Source organism: Pituophis catenifer, unplaced genomic scaffold, assembly GCF_029215685.1.
Source record: "Pituophis catenifer annectens isolate HBS135680 unplaced genomic scaffold, rPitCat1.0.hap2 SCAF_1, whole genome shotgun sequence".
Classification (NCBI taxonomy): Eukaryota; Metazoa; Chordata; class Lepidosauria; order Squamata; family Colubridae; genus Pituophis; species Pituophis catenifer.
This window is the reverse complement of record NW_027256881.1, coordinates 195,740,849-195,760,784: the sequence shown is the minus strand read 5'-3', so window position 1 is coordinate 195,760,784 and position 19,936 is coordinate 195,740,849. Positions and strand designations below refer to the sequence as shown.

Below are 19,936 nucleotides of genomic sequence, written 5' to 3'. Positions count from 1 at the left end.
CTTCCACGATCTGCAATGCACACAACCGACCCAGCCCAGAAACAGCCTTCAAAGAAGCTCTCTCGCTTCCGCTAGGGACTACTGACTCCTTTTTTTTTTTTTTTTTCAAACAGCCATTTTACACGCTTAAAAGTGCATCCTGTCTTTCAGCTCAGCCTTCATTTTGTCTGATGGTGGGGTGGAGGGTGACAGCTGACAGTCCAGGAAGAAGGAAGAGGAGGGAAAAGAGGGTCGTTCGTTTTTTTTTTTTCAGGGACCAAAAAAAACCCCCCGGTTTATCTCCCATTTCCTTGGAGGGGGGGGGGAGAACCCGCCGCCTTCCCGCCTCCCCACCCCCGCCGAGAAGCAGGGAAAAGGCGCCGCGGCGAGAGGCGAGGGGGAAGTCCCAGCGCCGCCTCCCTCCTCCCTCAGGGAGACCGGCTCCTCCTGGAGAGGCAGGGGAGCCTGGGGACCCCTCTCCGGCAGGTCGGCCTTCCGATCGTCCCTCCCCCGGGCGGGCGGGCAGTACGATGCGGTGTCTCCCCGTCCCTCCCCCCGGGCGGGCGGGCGGGCGATCTGCGCCGTCTCTCTCTCCCTCTCACCACCCCCCCCCCCGGCAGGCCGTGCGAGCGCGGCGGGGCGGGCACTTACCGCTCCGGCAGATGGAGAAGCGGCGTCGTCCTCCTCCGGTGACGGCGGCCCGATCTTGCTGCAGGTAGCCGCCAACAGCGCCAGCGGCGACGGCTGGGTATCCTATACGCGGCGGGAAGGCCAGAGACAAGCGGGAGGGGAGGTTAGAAAGGCGCCCGCCCGCCGGCCTTCTCCTCCTTCGCCGTCGCCACCGCCTCCCTCCCTCCCTCCCTCCCTCCGGACAGCGCGCGCGGCGGGGGCGCCTGCGAGTCCTGCGCTCGCGACGTGTCACCGGGCAGCACGCGGGCGGGGGGGGGGGGAGGGAAGGAGGAGGCGTCGGGCAGCAGCCCGGCTCCGCGTTTACCTGGGGAGTTCCGGCCTCGTCAGAGGCGTCGGCCGAAGTGGCTGCCGAGGCCCCGTTTCCCTGCTGCAGATAGTCACCGTGGGGGCCGCCGCCGCTGCTGTCTACGTCCAAGGCAGCCATTTCCTCTTGTTTCACGGGCTTCTCGGGAGCTGCGGGCATAACGGGGAAGCGAAGGCGCGGGGGGGGGGGAGAAGAGAGGAGAAAGGCGGAGGGAAGCGGGGAGTGTGGGGGGGGTGGGCCGGTTGTCGGGCGGCGGGGGGGGGAGGGGAGGGGGTGGGGGAGGAGAGTCACTGACTGGAGCGCTTGCCCCCTCCCTTCCCCATCGCCCCAGCGCTCCCTCCCGCGCAGAGGAGCCCGCCCTGCTCTCCTCCTCCCGCCCGCCAAGCGCAGCCCTCCTCCTCCTCCTCCTCCTCCCTCCGTGCTGCCGCCGCCGCCGCCGCTGCCCCTGCCCCTCTTCTCCCTCCTCCCCCTGGCTCTGCTCCTCCTGCTGCTGCTGCTCAGTGCCGCTCGAGCCACACTCCCAAGCAGACGCCCGCCCGCCCGCCGGACCCGGGAGCAACAGCAGCAGGAGACGCCGCTGAGGCCCGTACGTACCCGTCATGGCGTGGAGGAGCCAGCGGCCAGGGGCGCCTTCTGCCGACTTGGCAGGCGGGGAGGGAGCGAGAGAGAGGCAGGAAGGAAGGAAGGAAGGAGAGCGAGCGAGCGCTGGCTGGCTGGCTCGCGGCTGGCTCGCGCTCTCTCTCTCTCTCTCTCTCTTCCCCCCCCCCCCCCGGCGCGCGCAGGCCCCGCTTGCGCCGCCGCCGCTGTTGCTGCCACTAAGGCGAGGCGGCCGCGGCTGCTGCCGGGGACATGCTTATGGTGCGCGCGGGCGGCGGCGGCGGCGGTGCTGCTGGTGGAGGAGGTGGTGGCGGCGGCCTGGAGCCCACTCCGGGGTTTTCCCCTATTTTGATTGACGGTGCGAGGAAGCCGAAAGGTGGGGCTTGCAGCAAGGGAAGAGGGGGCCCGGCCGACTCCGCCACCACCACCACCGCCGCCTTGCCCGCCAGCCCGGAACTTCCGCCTTCCCAAGACGCTCCCGTCAGCTGATTGGCTGCGGTCCGCCGAGCTCCGCGCCGTCACTGGCTGGCCCGGGCTGTCGCTCGTACGCTGCGGGTGACCCCCCCTCTCCTCCCTTGCCGAGGTGGCTTCCTGTTTGCCAGGGTTTGTGTGAGAGACAATGAGCGCGGCCTTCTCAGAGGCGTCCGCGCTGCGGGGGAAAGGAGACCGGGGTTTTGGTCGCCTCACGGCGGGACAGGCAGAAGCGGGACCGCTCCCTTCTAAAAGGCACCCGTAGAGTGTCCAGTTACGGCGGAGGGCCTGCGCTTGCTCTGTCCGCTGCTGATTTCCCCCTTGCCCTGCGGAAGGGCCAGGAGCGCTAGGACGGGATGCCCGTGGGGAGAGATTGGAAACTCTGCTCTCCCGGGCGCCCCTTAACTGCTCGTGACAGCGGGCTCAGGGCGGAGGGAAAACGTGGAGGCCGCGTAGCCATTGCCCTAAATAGAAAGGACAAGGAGGAAGAAGCGCGCAGGAACACAAACCTCCCCATTGGAAATATCAAGACTGCCCGTTTTGGGCCCACGGATCTACCTCAGGCTTAGGTCCCAAAGGGTCGTTTTCTTCGTGTGTTCTCTAATGGAGCTGGCTTTTCCATCCCTTTTTTCCCCCTCCTAGCCATTGTTTTTAAAATCAACGGCCCAGTTCTCAAGATTTTTCTGTCACGGAGCTTGGGGGTCTTGAGTAAATAAATGTAGTAAGACACCACCTCTAAGTTAAAAGAACTAGCTTAGAACAAAAGGCCCAATCCACATTTTAAAACTGAAGGACAGAACTTCCATTGGGATTAATACTTCTGAATTGTTCCTCTGAGAAGCAATTCATCTCAGTGAACTCTGGAGAAATAACCATTGGTTATTTCTAAGTGTTCTGGGGTTAATTCTCCAGTGAAATGAAAATCAGTTTAATGAAACTTTGGTTTAAAAGGTATTTTTATATCTGCATTGGGTTTTTCCATTGCTACAAATCCCACTCTTAAAAAAGTATGCCATAACATCCATTTTAGGCATTTTTTTAGTTACTGAATCTTACTGAATTTCACTTGGATTTAACCCTGAAATCTCAATCTGCCATGTAGAACGCTGTGTGTTTACTTCTAGTTAAGTGGGTCATAATCTAATTCTAAACCTGTTTCTTGAAAGACCCACTTTTTGAGGTGTTAATTTCCTGCTGTTTTGGTTTTGTAAACAAGATCACAAAGCTAGATAAATGTTTAACATTCCTTTATGTAGACTGTCATCTACATCAATGTTTCTCAACCTCAGGAACTTTAAGAGATATGTGGATGTCAATTGCCCAGGCAGTATATAAAGTAAAGATCAGTTTTAAAAGTTGCATTACAACTGAATCATTATGCATATTATCTCAAGGAGAGACCCAACCTAGAAGTAAGGAGAAATTTCTTGACAGTTAGAACAATCAGTGGAATGACTTGCCTCCAGAAGTTGTGGGGGTTCCAAAACAGGTTTTTAAAAAGAGATTGGACAATCATTTGTCTGAAATGGTATAGGGTTTCTTGTTTGCGCAGGGGGTTGGACTACTAGAAGATCTCCAAAGTCCCTTCCAGCTCTGTAATTCTGTTAAGCGGTCCTTCTTTCATCCTTTTACAAATATTTCTCAGCTCTGAAACATCAGTTTTCACCCATTTCTCATGTCTTGGTGCAGAGACCCAACTCTGTTATTCTGCATTTGCTAACACACACAGCATAGTAACTAAAGAAATTTAAGACATACAAGTTTAACCCACAACTCTGTAAGAGAATCAATCTAATGAGCATACTACAAAGAGTTAAGGAAAAACTCTTGTTTAATTCAAAATATTACCAATGCTCAAATCCTTATTGGTTGCAGATTGATAAGCCAGATAAAAGATTGGAAAGAGCCTTTTTTGTGTGTATTTTACCAGATTTAAAATATATATATTGTAATGTTTCCCTCCCTAAGTAACAATGGGGGAAAATATTTGGAGGACACTTTCAGTGGTTGAAATGAGGAACCCCCAACCTTTTAGGGCTGTAAAAAGTTGTGGTAGCTTGCCCATTCACAAAAGGATTGCTATTGGGGGCATACTCAGAGGAAACCAATTTATCAGAATACTAACTCCTCTAGTATCCCATACCCATGCCATAGGACGCTCCTTACTCTTCTACTACTAATGCTAATTGGGGGGGGGGGGGCAGGGCAGGGAATGTGAACACAATTCCAAACAATATACAGGTATAAATGTCCATTTCTATATTCTATTTTCTATAGATAATATATATTTTGTAATTAAAATTTCTATATGCCTCTTTGTAATTAAAATATTTGTTTTTAATGTAAAACTCAAGACTGGGACCTGGCAAACTGAAGGAAAAGTGACTGAGTATATTAGCATGCCTGAGCTCCACATGCAGATGCCAGATTTAAATAGGCTAAGGGTGCTGAAGATGATCTGTCAGCTTATATTGTAGCTTTCAAAATTTAAATTTTCTGACTTGAAAGAAATGGCCATAAAGAAAACTGAAAGCTAATATAGTGGTGGATTTCTCTTCCAAGGTTGAAGACTGATCTCAAGAGGGAAAATGATAATTCCTTTGTGGTTTATGTAGATCTTTCTAGACCTTTACTACTGTATTTTTTTTCAATGTTCCCAATTTTTTTTTCTTCTCTCCTACTTTTACCATCATAAATTACTTCAATATGAAGTCATGTCTGCTTTTTTTAAAAAATGCAGATCTTGAAGAAATGTCTTCAGAAAGAGAGGCTGAGGAAATACTGTCCATTTAGAGTTGCCAAATATGTTAGATAAATACCACATCCAGCAATATACATTTCGTGGAACAAGCTGATGACTAAGGAAGGGGGGAATATGGGGGTTTCTCCTTATTGCTCAAATAAAGTAACATCTACAATTACAACTTTCAGGAATGGGTTCATATGTTTCAAATGGTTACTTCTATAATATGAAGGTATATTTACATGATGAATATCTTGTCCTAAAATCAATTTAGAAATGAGATCAGATTATCCATTTGTTCAACAGAAGGATTCGCAGTACAGATAATAGATGTTTCAGAGTAAGGTCAACAAGTAATAGAAGCTAATTAAACTGATTGTGTGCAACTTAGAATAAAGAGTTTGCAGATGAAAAGGGAGGCAGTTGAATACTTGGCAGTGATGTAAAATAAATTTTAGTTGCATTGCATGCAAAACACCATCCTTTTAAAAATTCAGAATGAAAAATAAGTACAATAACAGAAATCTTAATAATCCAAAAAAATAAATAAAAAGCATATGAGCAACCCTCTATATTAAAATGGTTTTTCCAACAATATATTTAAATAAATTGATAACTTGTATAATATAAATATTGAAACAATAGACTTGTTTAAATAGAAATTTTGTATTTATGTAGTTTACATAGTGATACCATAATATAAGTGGATTTATCAACAACAAAATAATGTCCAGCTGGAAGCAGTTCCTGAAAATGGAGGTAAAGAAAGCAAGAGGAGGCTTGGACCAATGCAGTTATCCCCATCCATCAACAAGCATAAAACAAGTAATTTCCCCCTCCTGTCTTCAAAATCTGAAAAAGTTGAGGAAATAAAAAAGGAGATACCTGCTCCCATTGGAGACACATTCAAAACCTCTCTGAGACTCTTCGCACCATAGAATTCCCTGTCTGCTATAAAAAAAAAAGGAACTTCACACTATGTCCAATATAGAGATAATCTTTGAGGTGTAGCAGTCAAAGGTTTTTTTAAACATCTGTTTATAATGACAATATGGAGACTGAAAAAACCAGCTACTACTACAGGGTAGTAGGAATTGCATTGCAATTTTTTTCAAACACAGTTCCAACTTTTTCAGAGTGTTATCTCAATATATTCCCAATAGTTTTAATGCAAAGGTGGGCAAAAATGGCCATGGAAAAGTTTCTGAACAGGTTGCATGGGAGGGAAAGAGAAGCCATTGACCTCAGTTCAGCAAACCTGTTGAATATAATTGCTTCCTTTTTACAGACTTTATTCTAGGATGTGCAAAATGTCATGTGCAGAAACTGTTCCATGTATGGAACAGCTAATTGTGGAATGGTTTGTATTTGCATTGAAATGTATGTTTGGTTTTGGCTTGGGCCAAAACGTGTATTCTGGACAGAAGTGTTTTAAAAGGAGTGAGGGAGAGCAGGAAAAAGCAAAGGATATGGGTTTCCTACAGTAAAACTCACCCACCCCCTTTCTGATTTTATAAAGGGCTTTCTTTCCCTGCTTCCCCTTAACCATCACCATTGTCTTTACTTAAAGGAAGGCACTGGGATGGCTGGCACATAAGCCATGCAAGAGAAGAAGAGAGACATGCCAGCCTTCCTATCCTCACCCAGTTAGGCCTCCAGATGATTCCCCCCCCCCATTTTTGTTTTCAGCTGAAACCCTGAACATCTGAAGTGTTCCAGGATTCAATTTTTCCAAACTGCAAGCCTTCCTGGAATAGCATAGCAGAACTTCTGAGACAATCTTTTCAGTTTGAAAAAAACCCACACTTAATGTTTTCGGCATATTGCTATTTCATTCTCCTTCCCAGAAATCTGGGTAGTGTCTTTGGCTTCTCTCCTCTAACAGACTGCTGACTGTTAATGTTGGGGAAAAATAGGTGGAGTATGCAGGAGCTTCCCAGGAAGCAAAAAGAGTGTCCAGAGCCTTGTTTGGAACACACCCACATTTTAATAGTCAAAATGGGGAGAAATCACTGTATTCCCATATTTCTATCATTTTTTGCATCATGAAAGTCAGCTGCGTGACTATGGTAGTCATTTTCCCTCTGCCCAACCCACCTCACAGGGTTGTTGTTGGGAAAATAGGAGGAAGGAATATTATGTATGTTGGCCATCTTGAATAGCTTATAAAAATAATAAACATGGGATAGAAATAAATAAAATTGTGATTACAAGTTAGATGCTTCTATTAAGGATATAATTTCTAGTATAGTCCACATAATTTTGTAGGAGTCCAGATGCTATCTTCTTCCTTTTATTAGCCAGGGCTTCCCAAAATTTCTTATGTCTTACCTACTGTATAGAGAGTTCATCAGAATAGCTGCATAACATCTTTTGAATGTTAATACTTCTCCCAATAATTTGGTAACATTTCAGAATATTGTTTATTGGATGGAATGGTTCTATATGTTCATGTCTGTATTTATACTTGAAATATAATAATTACAATTACTTGTTTTATTTTTTCATTTGTTAATCACTTTTTATCCCTCAGTCTTTCTAGTCGAGTCTGCCATCTCTTTAATAATTTGTGTTCAAAACTAGTGGGCATATCTATGCCATGGTCAGATTTCAAATCTGTACAAGGTGTCAGTTCAGACCTGAGCTGCCTGTTGCTTGGAAGAAGTGTCCAGGATAAAAGGAAATCTCAAAAAAGCTGTCCTACCAACCATTATTTGCTTCATCCTCATATATATATATATATATGAGGAAATGTGATTATTGGAATTAAAAAATAGATTGAAGAGCCCTTTCTGTTCAGTAATTGTTGATTTATTCCTGATCAACTAAGCTGTTGCTCCAACACTCATCAGCACAATTTTCACTTTAAGTAGCCACAACAATCAAACACTTCTGAGTATATCAGTGAGGAAAAATTGATTAATTTCTCTCTTATAACCCAGTTTCCTCATTTCTTTTGCTCTTTGTTTCTGGAAAGATTTAAACAAGATGGGCACATTTAAGTCAATCCTTCAGCCAATGCCACGTACTGAAATCCATGTCTCCCTCTGATCTGTTGTAGAATTCAGAAAGGAGAAAATGAGTTAACAATTGGGTGCTGACAATGCTACTTTAAAGGACAGAAACAACTTTGGTTCTAGCGGGGCAAAATAAAAAAAGTGAGCTTTAGAATAAAAGTTAAAGTTTGCCTCAGTATCAAATTACCTCGAGGGTTTGATGGGCATGGGGGAAAGTTAAATATTTGTAGTGCTTTGGGGAAGATTTTAAAGAAAATAATGCACACTACACTTTCTTCTTTGCCTCAATCCTGACCAAAAATCTGCTTTCTGTGAGGTACAACTGACATCTTTTGTACTAACTGAAGCACGTTGTCACAAGATAAGCTTTTTTTCCCAGGACTGTGGCTGGCAACAGCATGTAGTGTGCATTGTAAAGAAAACAAACAGTTTTAAGTCATGATCCTGAATGTGAAGATATCTTTCCAGCTCTGTGGTCTTTAGACTGTAACTACATGCTAGATAGATAATCAGTGGCTGCAGGTTGTAATGGGTAGAACACTCATTGTCAGGATTGGAGGCAGAGAACTTGATACCAGTTGCCTGGGAAATGAGTGGGAGGATGCTGTTGGATGTCCCATTGGGATTGGGTTGACCATTGTGGGAACAAAATATAGAACTAAAATCTTTGAGTCAGCAAACCGTGTGTTCTTCATTTGCTAGCCTATTACATCTAATTATGGGGATAAATTATCACTGCAGTTAAAAGATACCTTGAGAACAATTATTTAATGAGGAGTGAAACATTTGGGATATTTCTAATAATCAAATTAGAAGAGTATACTTGGCAGACTTCCTAAAACAGAGGGACAATGACTGAAATGACAATTGGATTGTCAACATTAAAGAAAACAGTCTGGTACTTGCCACTGTTCAAATCACAGATTGACTTCATACGTTGATTAAAGTATGTGGAACACTGCAACTACTGTGGGGAATGTATATTGCTCTGTGGGCCAAATCAATCTTTATCTTACTTAAATTAATAGTTAACATACACATTCAATGTACGAGTGAGTTGGCTCAGAGGATGCATAATTCCTTTCAATGCTGCTATCAGGCTGAAAATACCACAGTGAGCAAGCTGACTTGTTGGCACTCTTATGTGCTGGAAAGGGGTTGTTGGAAAGCCAGATTCCCTTGGAATGCCCTTACCATGAAAACACACATACATACACACACACACACACACACCAGTGTAGTGTAGAATATGAGCTTGATGGAGAGAGAGAAAGAGAGAGAGATGCCAGGGTAGATAAACATTGCAGAAGCCCAGAGTTACAATAATATCTTGAGCACCCTACTAATTCATGACATAAACAAGGAAGGGAGGAAAGCTCATTCAGATTTGCAAAATTTTGTTTCTATAGCCAATCTGAATCAAAATAGTTTTATGCCTTGGTCGGGTCTACCTCAAAGGGTTGGCTTCCAATTCAACAAAACGTCGACCCAGTAAGAAATAAAAACGATCCCAGGCCTAACACTTTCAGGCAAGGATGTGACTCTTAAAGATATTGAAGCATGTTTTTCCACATTATCAATCTTTCATTAAACCATGATACTAGCTATTATGCAGTTACTCAGCAGTCTTCTGAAATCTTTTTAACAAAAAATAATGAAAATTCCATCCATCTTTATTATGCTCCAGTCCATCAGGAAATCCATTAAACAAACCACAGAGTCTATTACATATACTGTGTCATTTACACCAAGAAGTTTAATTTGGTACTCTGCTTAATTGTCCAGCCCCTGATCTTCCCTGGGTTTTTTTTTCCTCCTGATCTTGTTTGTCATTTCCAGTATTCCAACAATACACTTACTGTAATACACTCGCCCTAAGGCATGGCTGCTGCATGATGGTATCTTTTCTAAATATCACTGGCCAACACTATACAGTATTGTATACTGTGGATACTGTCTCTTGGATCTGATCCCTCATTGCCCTTAAGCTCATCAAATTACCAATCAATCATATGTTAGCTAATGTATGAAACAGTTGCTGGAGACCTTTTTGTGAGATACTCGACTGCAGTTGGAATTTCTGCATTGCACTTTACCCCACTGTGGTAATATCGGCTATGCAGATAATTATAGGAGGAGGCAGGAGAGCTGGCAACCACCCGGCTGCAGATTTATTGCAGATGCCTACGCCCCAACAACAGGGGAATTGCTAGGAAGTTCACACACATTCTAACCTGCAGCTGAAAGGAGAGGCTCCGTTCCAACTTGAAAGGCACAGGAGAAGCCCTCTAGTGTATTGAAACTTAGGCAAGACACTTTCCAAGCAACGTGCAAATTTCCCCAATGCAGGCTCTGAATGATTCCATCCTCCTGGTAACCCTTGTAAAATTGCAGGCATTGCTTAAAAGAGCAAGGCGTACAGAACTAACTCACCAAGTAAGATCTCTGCTACTTCCTATTTAGGGAAAGGCTTTTATACGTTTCTGGATTTTGATCGTGAAAATACCGACGCTGGTATAATTGCTAATTCCAGCATTCAGAGTTTATCATATCCTGCTGCTATTGCCAATTCACCGCATTTTAGAAAAGTCCTATGCTTAGAATAATCAATGACAAGATCTTGCCTGTTGTTATTCATTGGGCTCAGGAATCTCCTAATAAAGGAGAATATTTGTAACTCAAGGGTTGAAATGAGGGGTCCTTGGTGCTCTCTGAGCTTGGTTGTTGAAGACATTTCATTGCCCAAACTAGGTAATGTCATCAATGCTGTGATGTTACTAGCATTAGCACTGATGATGCTACCTAGTTTGGGTAATGAAACGTTTTCAAGAAAATAGCCAAGCTCAGAGAGCACCAAGGACCTCTCATCTCTTTATTCTTCCTATCTGACAGTTCAATAACCAGCTTCCCAAATCCTAAAGTGAAGACTTCATTTTGTTCCCTCTCGTGAAATTCCCCAAAAACAATAGAAAAATGTTGCCAGCTAGTCAGAGGAGAACCAATATCCACTATACACAAGATGGTAAATGAGGACAGGTAATCCTCAAAAAGTAATCAATCCTCCATCATTTTCTTAGGGTTTTTTTTCACTAAACCAACGTCAGCAAACCGTCCCCAGCCTCACCTTGCTTTATCCACTTGCCTGGCTATTTGTCCAAAAGAGAGGCGCCCACAGATTTTGGCAATTTCATCAATATGACAGAAGCGGCATTGTGCCACTGCAATATAAGCTCCATCCCTTTCGTAGAAGCATGTAAAACCGCGATGCACGTAGACCAAAGGTGTAGAGTCTGTATGATGTCAATGTGGCATTTTATCAATCGACATCCTGACCCCCCCCCCCCCAGCCATGTTGCCTCTGGTCCTACAGCCAATCTAGGACACGGAGTACTGTTTATAATTATCTGTCTGTCTGTCTGTCTGTCTGTCTGTCTGTCTGTCTATCTATCATCTGATTGATTGATTGATTGATTGATTGATTGATTGAGCTGCCCATTTTACCTTGTGTCTCTGGCTGGTGCAGCCAATTAAAAACATAATGTCCAAACAACATAATTAAAACCAGAGAGTGCATTTTAATCCTACACACGATACAGCCTTTTAATGGGCCCCAGACTGGCACGGGATTCACAGGCCTAATGGTGAAACCAAGTTTTAAGGGCCAATGTCACCTCGAGGGAGAAATGATGTTCCAGTGGGTGGATGCCATGGCAAAAAAAGATCTTTTCTGTATCCTGCTGAATGAAGCTGCTTGGCTGATTCGACCTGCCAACATGCCCCTCCAGCTGGACCTGATGGGACAGGTAGATGTAACGGGGCAGGTGGTCTCTCAAATACAGCGATTATGATCAGATACTACCGTTCTAAATTTCCATATTAACCTTGGTTAACGGTCAACATCTTTTTAATTCTCTTGCTTTAGGCGCATAATGTGATGTGAATCATCACAATAACCCAGTCTTCATCCTTTTTTCCCAGTAAACTGCTAACTGCTTAATACCTCTGTAAAGGTATTACTGTACTACTGTTAAAGTACCAGTAGTAACTATTGAACATGAAATGATTACAGTATTCCATTGCCTTTTGTCATTAACCTCACACATTCTTCAGACTGCTTAGCTATTGATTATAGTTTGGATTTTGGGCCTTTGGGCCTGTTTCATGAGCTTTATCACTCGGGTTCCAAAGTTCTGACATTATAGCACAGAGGTGTCAGGTATGTGGCCTACAACACTCCTGAGTGCAGCCCAAATCAGATTAAAAGCAGTTGGGTAATATTTAGGGAAATAGAAATACAACAAAACATAACATTACACTTTAAAACAAAGTAGGTAGCCTTCACCTACCAACTATCCCATGCAACGACTGTTCGAAGTTAAGACAATGCTAAAAAAAACCAAAAACCTTTGTGACCAATCCTTACATTAATGACTATTACCTTGTTCTGCAGTCATGTGATTTCCATTTGCATGTTTGGCTTGCAGCAAGCAGAATCAATAGGCATAAGTAAAATTGTGGGTCCCAAATCACACAACGATACAAAGAATTTTAAAGGTTAAAACTCAGTTGAAATTCAGTTGCTGTGATTAATGGATAGAAAATTAGAAAAGAGTTATGGAAGTTGTTTTTGTATATAATAAGTGCTGCTAGGGTATTGTGTGCATAACAATAAAAAGATTCTCCAATGCCCATACTCTCAAATGTCCGGTGAAGATGGCAGAATTAGCAGAGATGGGACTTGTCTGATTAGAAAAAGGACAATGACCACTTTTATTAGCTACTGGAAACTCCTTATGGGTTTTTTGCTGAAGGAAGAAAAAAATGAATTTGTGGATTTGATGATTGGGAAGGGTAGGTTATGGAAAGAAGGAAATTATGTTGTAATCTTTGTAAAATACAAAGACAACTGCTGTTAAGAAGATTGGAAGCTGCTTCTTTAAAACTTTTACCTCTTTCTCTTTGCAACTTTTTCACCTGCTTATTATTTTATTTACTTTTTTTCCCCAAAATTTGTATTGTTTTTATTCTTTAAAAAATTTTTTTGATAAAAAGTACATATGAAACAAAGAAGGCAGAAGTAAAATCATAAGTCACAGTTGAACGACCAAAGGTGAAATATGACTGAAAGTCTATTTTGGTCATGTGATTTTCTAAGTCATGTGTGATTTTATATACAGCCCAGAGGGACCTTCATCTACTATTAACTATTTTCTTCAGCCCGTTTCTGTTGACTTTGACTGTACTGTTATAGGCGACATTGCAAAGTGCAATGATGTGGAATAGCAGAAGAACTGCAGGAAGTGACGAGAGAAGGATGAATGCTTCCCTCTGTTGTGTCTCATTAAAATTTGCTCTACCGAAACATGCATTTGCACTAAATGGGCCTTCTACTGGCACTCAGGAACACTATGCTGATCTCTTCAATGGGACCCTTTTCATCTGGAGTTAAATAAGAAAATAACATACTTCCACTCTTCCTTTCCATTCACTGCAGTCTCACTTCTCTGGATACCCTTGTAGCTTCTATTTATAGCTCTTTAAAGCAGCACATTAATTGCTGTCACACAATTTAACATCCCATCCAGCTTGACCCTCTTATCACCCCAAGGCAAGACTGACATTTTAAGACTTCATAATTTAAGACTTCATAGCAGCTGCCCACTGAACGTAGGAAGTCAGGCAATGGCGAATAGCGTCTCATTAGTGCCCAACAATTAATTGCACATTATCAATGGTATCTGTCATAGTGGCTAGTTCCACACTAGTTTGTATGGTGACATGGCCACTTTTTAATACATTCACTTTTTTACATCTCAGTATAATCCTCAAACCTCATGGCCTTCATACATTAGAAAATGCAATGTTTATTCAGCCAATAGTCTCTGAGTGGCATGTCCTGGGCAAAATCTGGACTGATGAAAAATTACATTAAATTTAACTAAGATGGCCCTTGTGTATTTAATTATTTAATCATTTTCTACTGTCATATTAAAAAGTGCAGATTGGCAAGAGCATTCGGAAGAGCTCTGGAGTCATAGATTTTTGACCTCAGTTCTACATCAGACTTTGCTTCTATCCTAGCCACAAAGATTATTTTTGATATTCCCTTGGTTCATGCACTTTGACCCTGGTTTAAGGTGTGGCTTCCATGCGCCCAGCCAGATGGCTCTGCACTCTGTAATGCATATTAAGTCTATATAGTGTTTAACATTATGGCTTCATCTAATGCAGTGTTTCTCAATCTCAGCGAGTTTAAGACCTGTGGACTTCAACTCCTAGAATTCCCCAGCCAGCTGGCTGGGGAATTCTGGGAGTTGAAGTCCACAGGTCTTAAACTCGCTGAGATTGAGAAACACTGATCTAATGTAATGGGACGTGAACAAGAATTACTATACTGTACATTCCAATTTATTGAAATGTACTCAAAGTATTAAAAGTACACCCTATATTCAGTAATGTGGATTTTTCTACAAAAGATTGAATCTGATTTTTTTTCCCCCGTTGCTCTGTACCAGGGGTGAAATGCTACTGGTTCGCTCCAGTTCGGGCGAACCAGTAGTGATAACAGCTACCAGTTCAAGCGAACTGGTAGTAAAAAAATGCTTTTAAAATTTTTTTAAAGGGTTGCGACAATTGCGCAGCACAGCTGTGATCGTCAGAACCTTTTTTTTTACTTTTTAAAAGTATTTTTTACTACCAGTTCCAGCGAATAGGTAGTAAAAAAGTGCTTTTAAAAAAAAAGGTTCTGACAATCAAGCGGCACAATTGTGATCGTCGGAACCTTTTTTTTACTTTTTAAAGCATTTTTTACTACCTATTCGTCCAAACCGGTAGTAAAAAATGCTTTAGAAAAGTAAAAAAAAACAGTTGACCATGCCCACCCAGTCACATGACCCCCCCTCCACCAAGCCACACCCACCAAGCCACACCCACAGAACCAGGAGCAACAAATTTTACATTTCACCACTGCTCTGTACCTATGGAGATTTCACTTAATTTTGAGTTTTTTAATTTAATTTTTTCCCTTCTTCCTTATTTTTATAAATGATTCAAGACGGCAAATAATAATCCTTCTCCTATTTTCCCCACTGCAACAACACCATGAGGTGAGCTGGGTTGGGAGAAATGACTGCCTCAGAATCACCCAAGTGCATTCTTAATGTTATGTTCTTCAGGGATACCCAAAGAGGTTTTTGTTTATTTGTAAAACTAAAGTAGTGGACCTGAATATTTCAGCTAGGGGACAGTTCTTGAATCATTAAAAAGCACCTAGCTTGCAATCTTTGTTGATAGAGGAGGTGTGCAAGAAAAAAATTGTGCTACCATTGATCTTCCCCAATAATGTAATTGAATAAGGAAGAAAAATTAAGTTGAGGGAGACTGCAGTCCAATAGAAAACGCCCTGTTCTCCCATCCTCAGGGGTGAAAAGGATACGGGAAGTAGCCTTAGCATCAGTACCAAGTTTCCTTTGGGGAAGTAAAGTTTTAAAAAAGCGAAATGGGAGAACAAAATGCATGCACCCACTTTTTATCCTAGTATGAGTAAGCTGAGTTACAGTTTCTTTCTCTTCTATAGAATCCTCTCTGAGTTTGGTTGTTTGCTTGAAGATATTTCATTAGCAGACTAGGTTACATCTTCAGTATTCTTTGGCACTGAAGATGTTATCTAGTTGACAATGAAACATCTGCAAGCAGACAGCCAAGGACTCCACTGTTCAGTCGTGAGCTGCACATAATCTTTGATTCATGGCCACAACTGAGCCCAGAATTTGGGTTGTAAGTCATTGCAGTTGTAAGTCCAATCATTGCATGATCGGATTCAGTTTTACCACCATTTTTTACAATGATTGGTAAGCAGATCGTTGTGGGTGTTAAATGATTCACATGGTGAGAACTCTAAATTCAGCTTATCCAAAGGGTGCAAAATGTGATCATGTGACCAAGGGATGCTCCAATCAGTTTAAAATGAAAGCTGGTTGCTAAGCACCAAAAATGAAATCACATGACTGCGGAGGTGGTGCGGCTTCTTAGGACAGGTCATAAGTAAATTTTTGACTCCATTGTAACTTTTAATTGTTGTTAAGTGACCGGTCATTAAGCGAGGACTACTTACTCAAATATTCTCTTCCAATGGTTTCTCCTGTCTCTGTAATGATTCAGCTGTTTTGGTTTAAATTTACATGTATTTAAGCAAAGTTTTTACTTGCTTAATAATAAAGTTTCAGGTTTTTAATGATAAACAATGGCACAGAAAAATGAATCATCTTAAGAGAAGTAAAGCATTTATTCCTATTGGACTAAATTGTTTATTAGGTTACTAATTAATGTTACAAAACTATTTTATAAATGGTAAATATTCCATCTTAGGTGAAAGCCTTGGACCAATGATTATGTGGATCTAAAATAGTCAGAATAGGAAATCTAGCAGGCGATTGATCTTGAATATAAGTAGCAAACATTTCAAATGATGTTATAATGCACTGAATCTGTCAAATTCTGAATTGTGTGGATTTTGAGAGCATTACAAAAATTAGCAGGAACTTCCATCTTCCCCAGAAAAAAACTTGCTCTCCTCAATATGGTTGTTTACCGTCTTGTGGCTTTAGGATGAAACAAGAATTTTACCCATCAAGGGCACAAGGGTTCTCCATGTTTCAACAAGCGAGCAGGCCAGCCGAGCTGACTTGTTCATGTCTCTGAGAGGGAGTTTACATGAAAAAGAGAAATTTCACCACTACCACCTCTCCCCCACCCAACTGCCAAACACAGCACTTTCAACTGGATTTAACTTGTCCATGAGTCAGCTTCCTAGTTAAGAAATCAAAACGCTCACATCTGATTCATAATGCTTCCAGACGAGGCACTCCTAGCACTATTAAATCCAAAGCCCTGTGCAATTCCAACTTCCATTCTAAATTGTGATTGTCTGCTAAGAAAAAGTGCCGGGAGAATTAGTAGAAAAGCACAAGAGGTTATCAAGGTGGAAGGTGTTGCCATTAGAAATATTGTTCGGTGACTATACAAGAAAACCTTTGGAAGCAACCCAAACTTCAGGATTTAGATGGAATCTAAATTCCCTCTAAATTTAGAGGGGAAAAAACATAAATATTATTTTCATGTGTACAATTTGCAACATATTGACACATTACCTTACCTTTTACATTGAGATTCTGTCCTCTATCCAGCCACTGCCTTTAAAATAATTTAACAATTGTTTCTTCCTAGGTTACATATACTTGATACATTTGGTGGACTTTTTCCAAGAATATCCTTCCATTGACCAGGAACAAGCTGCAAACCTAACAAAGACCTCAGAGAGAGAGAGAAGATCTGCTGTTTGCTCTGTGTTGTGAAGTTGGAAATTATCAAGATTATGGGGTGATAATTCTGCTGACATTTGTAGTTTAATTCATTCTTCTCTATGTTTTGCTCTTGCTTGGTGCAAACAACCTCTAGATTTTAGTAGAGCAAACTACCCTCAAAGCATCTGTTGTTTGGCCTGAATAGAGAATTCATTTTCTGGAATTTTTTTTCTTTCTTTAAAAATGTTCTTGGATCCCATCCTTTGTATACAGTATAAGTGCTGAAAACTGGCTGTGGAACACCCAGGTCATTAGGTGGCAGCATTCTTAATTCTTTGCTGCCACTTAGAGGTTAGTCAGAGTACTGCAGCCAAATCTAGTAGAGAAGGAAGAGAAGAAGAAAAAAGGCCTGTTTAATAACATCCAACGTGGAAGCCCCTATGGCAGAGGTGTCAAACTCACATCGTACGGCAGCGTCACGTGACGTATCGGGACTTTTTCCCCCTTCGCTAAACCAGGCGTGAGCGTGGCCAGTGCGTGAGGCATTGGGCCGGGAGTTCGACAGCCCTGCCCTATGGTCTTTTTCTTTCCAGCTTCTTTGCAGTAAACTCAGAACACAGGTTGAAACCTAAGATTTTATTAAGCAGGTAAGTTGGTAACTAGCTAATCTAATGGCAGTTTTATTTGGAATTCTGTTTGTACAGTTGTTGCCTTTTCTTGCATTTCTGAATTTCCCTTCCCCCCCCCAACATCTTTTTGTATGCAGAGGTTTAGTTTAATTATTTTACTAAGTTCCTGAGTGCAAGATGAGGCAGTTGGTTAGCTAGCAGTTGTGTTTAAAGATTGGTGCTAAATTGTTGAAATATATTACTTCTGGATTTTAGGGCTGGATGATCCACAGTGTTTCCTATTTTTCCTAGAGGTGAGGTGAAAAAAGAAGTCCTTGGATGGAACTCCCAAATCATACTAAAGAGATTCAGGCTGATCTCTAGCAGCCTATCCTAACAACCTTTTTCTGGAAAATTCTTTGAAAAATACCGATTGGTGGGATACTTTAAAATTACCCCTTTTCCCAGTTTGCATCACCTGGCAAATTGCATGTCCACCACATAGGAAAATTATCCCTATTTTTTACAGCCACTATCCCTATTGTTTACAGCCATTTCCTCTTTTTTGAGGAAAAAAGAAAATATCCTGATTTCCCCGATTGCCACTTCAGTCCAATTATTGGATTTCCTAAATCAGTATTCCAAGCAATTCCAGTATTCCAGAAAGACAATTCATAATTGGTAATAATAGTATACTTTGACATTATTTCTGTTGGTTGTGTCAAATAATGTTAAATTCTCAAAAATAGTACAGGTAGTCCTCAACTTAACGACCATAATTGGACCCAAAATTTCCATTGTTGTTAAATGAATCACTGCCGTTCTAAAGTGAACCATGGCAATCATTAAGCTAATCTGGCTTCCCCCATTAACGTTGCCTGTCAGAAGAAGTCTAGGAAGGTTATACATGGTGATCACATGACCTCAGGACAGTGCAACTGTCATAAATACGTGCAACTTACCAAAGGCCTTAATTTTGACCACATGACCATGAGGATGCTGTAACTTGTGTGAATTGGTGAAAACCAGTCATGTCACTTTTTCAGTGCCGTTGTAACTTTGAGCAACCACTAAATTAATGGTTGTAAGCCGAGGACTACCTATATATGGGCACATTCTTGACTTCACCTATTATAGTCTTAAACTCTTGCCAGAAAAAGCAATATAACTGGCAGACAGCCCCGTCTTATTTCATGGCCCAAAATTGGTATAAAAATAATCCTGTAAAAGTTATAATTCTTCAAAAAATTTAGTTGATCTGAACCATATTAAAGTTTTGCAAACATTAAAAGGATTAGAGGAAAATGCCACCTATTTTTTTCAAAATTTGAAATATTGTGCCAGTAAAGTATTATTAATTTTGTATATGCTGGGGAAATTTTTCATCTGGAAAAATATATAATTCAAAAGATTGTCAGCTTCTGCTATAATATCTGTATCAGTCCTCTGCTTAGTTAGGGTGCTCCACTATAAATGGAATCAAATAACTTAATTCTGCTTATTTATAATAGATATTTGGAAGCCCCCAAATGACTTCCCTGTGACTGATATAAAATATTTCTAGTCTTGTTTTCTTAAAATTGAAATGAAAGCTTTCAGTTGTCTTTGCCATTTCATTAGTATTTTGTCTGGCATTTCAAATGGGAAGGATTTTAAACAAATTAAGATTGGAAAGAACTTGCTGGAGAAACATTTTTAGTGAAACTAGTATAATTACAAAGCAGTCTCTCAAATGCTTTCCCAAGTTAGGTTTGTTGTATCTATTTGTACAATCCAACAGTTCACTTATAATAATAAACTGATTGTCAATTTACTTAAGGCAACAACATTCTTCATTGCATGACATTCCTGAATTTCTTGAAAATATAACAATTGATTTGTCAATTACAAGGGCCTTCTTAATTCCCTTATTAGAAAAAAAAAATCACTGATAGATTTAGAATAATGAACTTTCAGAGGCAAGAACCACACTTTTATCATACTTGGGCAGATTAAATTCCAAAACACAAAATTGCAAAAGGTATAATCTTGTCAATTCTTGTTATATATGGAAATGGTGAACAACGTTTGGACTTTTCAAATTAGTGGTGACTTTTGCTTTTTATTTATTCATATCCTTTTTTTGTATTTGTACTCACAGCATTGTACATTATTTGCTTAATATTTTTCTCATTGTGTAAATTGCTATTCCATTTTTAAAAATCTAAATAAAAAAACTGAAACAA

At 41.4% G+C, this 19,936-nt stretch overlaps 1 protein-coding gene and 1 long non-coding RNA gene across 4 annotated transcripts in view; one reads left to right on the top strand and one right to left on the bottom strand.

Moving 5' to 3' along the window:
- The window catches only part of SP3 (Sp3 transcription factor), a 22,059-nt gene extending 20,073 nt beyond the window's left edge, over positions 1-1,986 (bottom strand). Inside the window, exons 1-3 of one of the 2 annotated variants that reach the window (XM_070935486.1) lie at positions 1,568-1,986; positions 974-1,122; positions 631-732 (exon numbers count right to left, since the gene is read on the bottom strand). In XM_070935486.1, coding sequence (XP_070791587.1) covers positions 631-732; positions 974-1,122; positions 1,568-1,574 — 258 coding nt within the window. In that variant the 5' untranslated portion in view covers positions 1,575-1,986. Of the gene's footprint in view, positions 1-630; positions 733-973; positions 1,133-1,567 lie in introns of those variants that run through there. The other variant, XM_070935409.1, reaches the window with a different exon arrangement.
- On the top strand, positions 609-19,936 carry LOC139311189 (uncharacterized). 2 transcript variants are annotated; one of them, XR_011599923.1, is made up of 2 exons: positions 609-694; positions 17,027-19,936. It is a non-coding gene; the product is annotated as an uncharacterized lncRNA (long non-coding RNA). The 2 variants fall into 2 exon arrangements; XR_011599926.1 differs by lacking the exon at positions 609-694 and adding an exon at positions 1,487-1,559.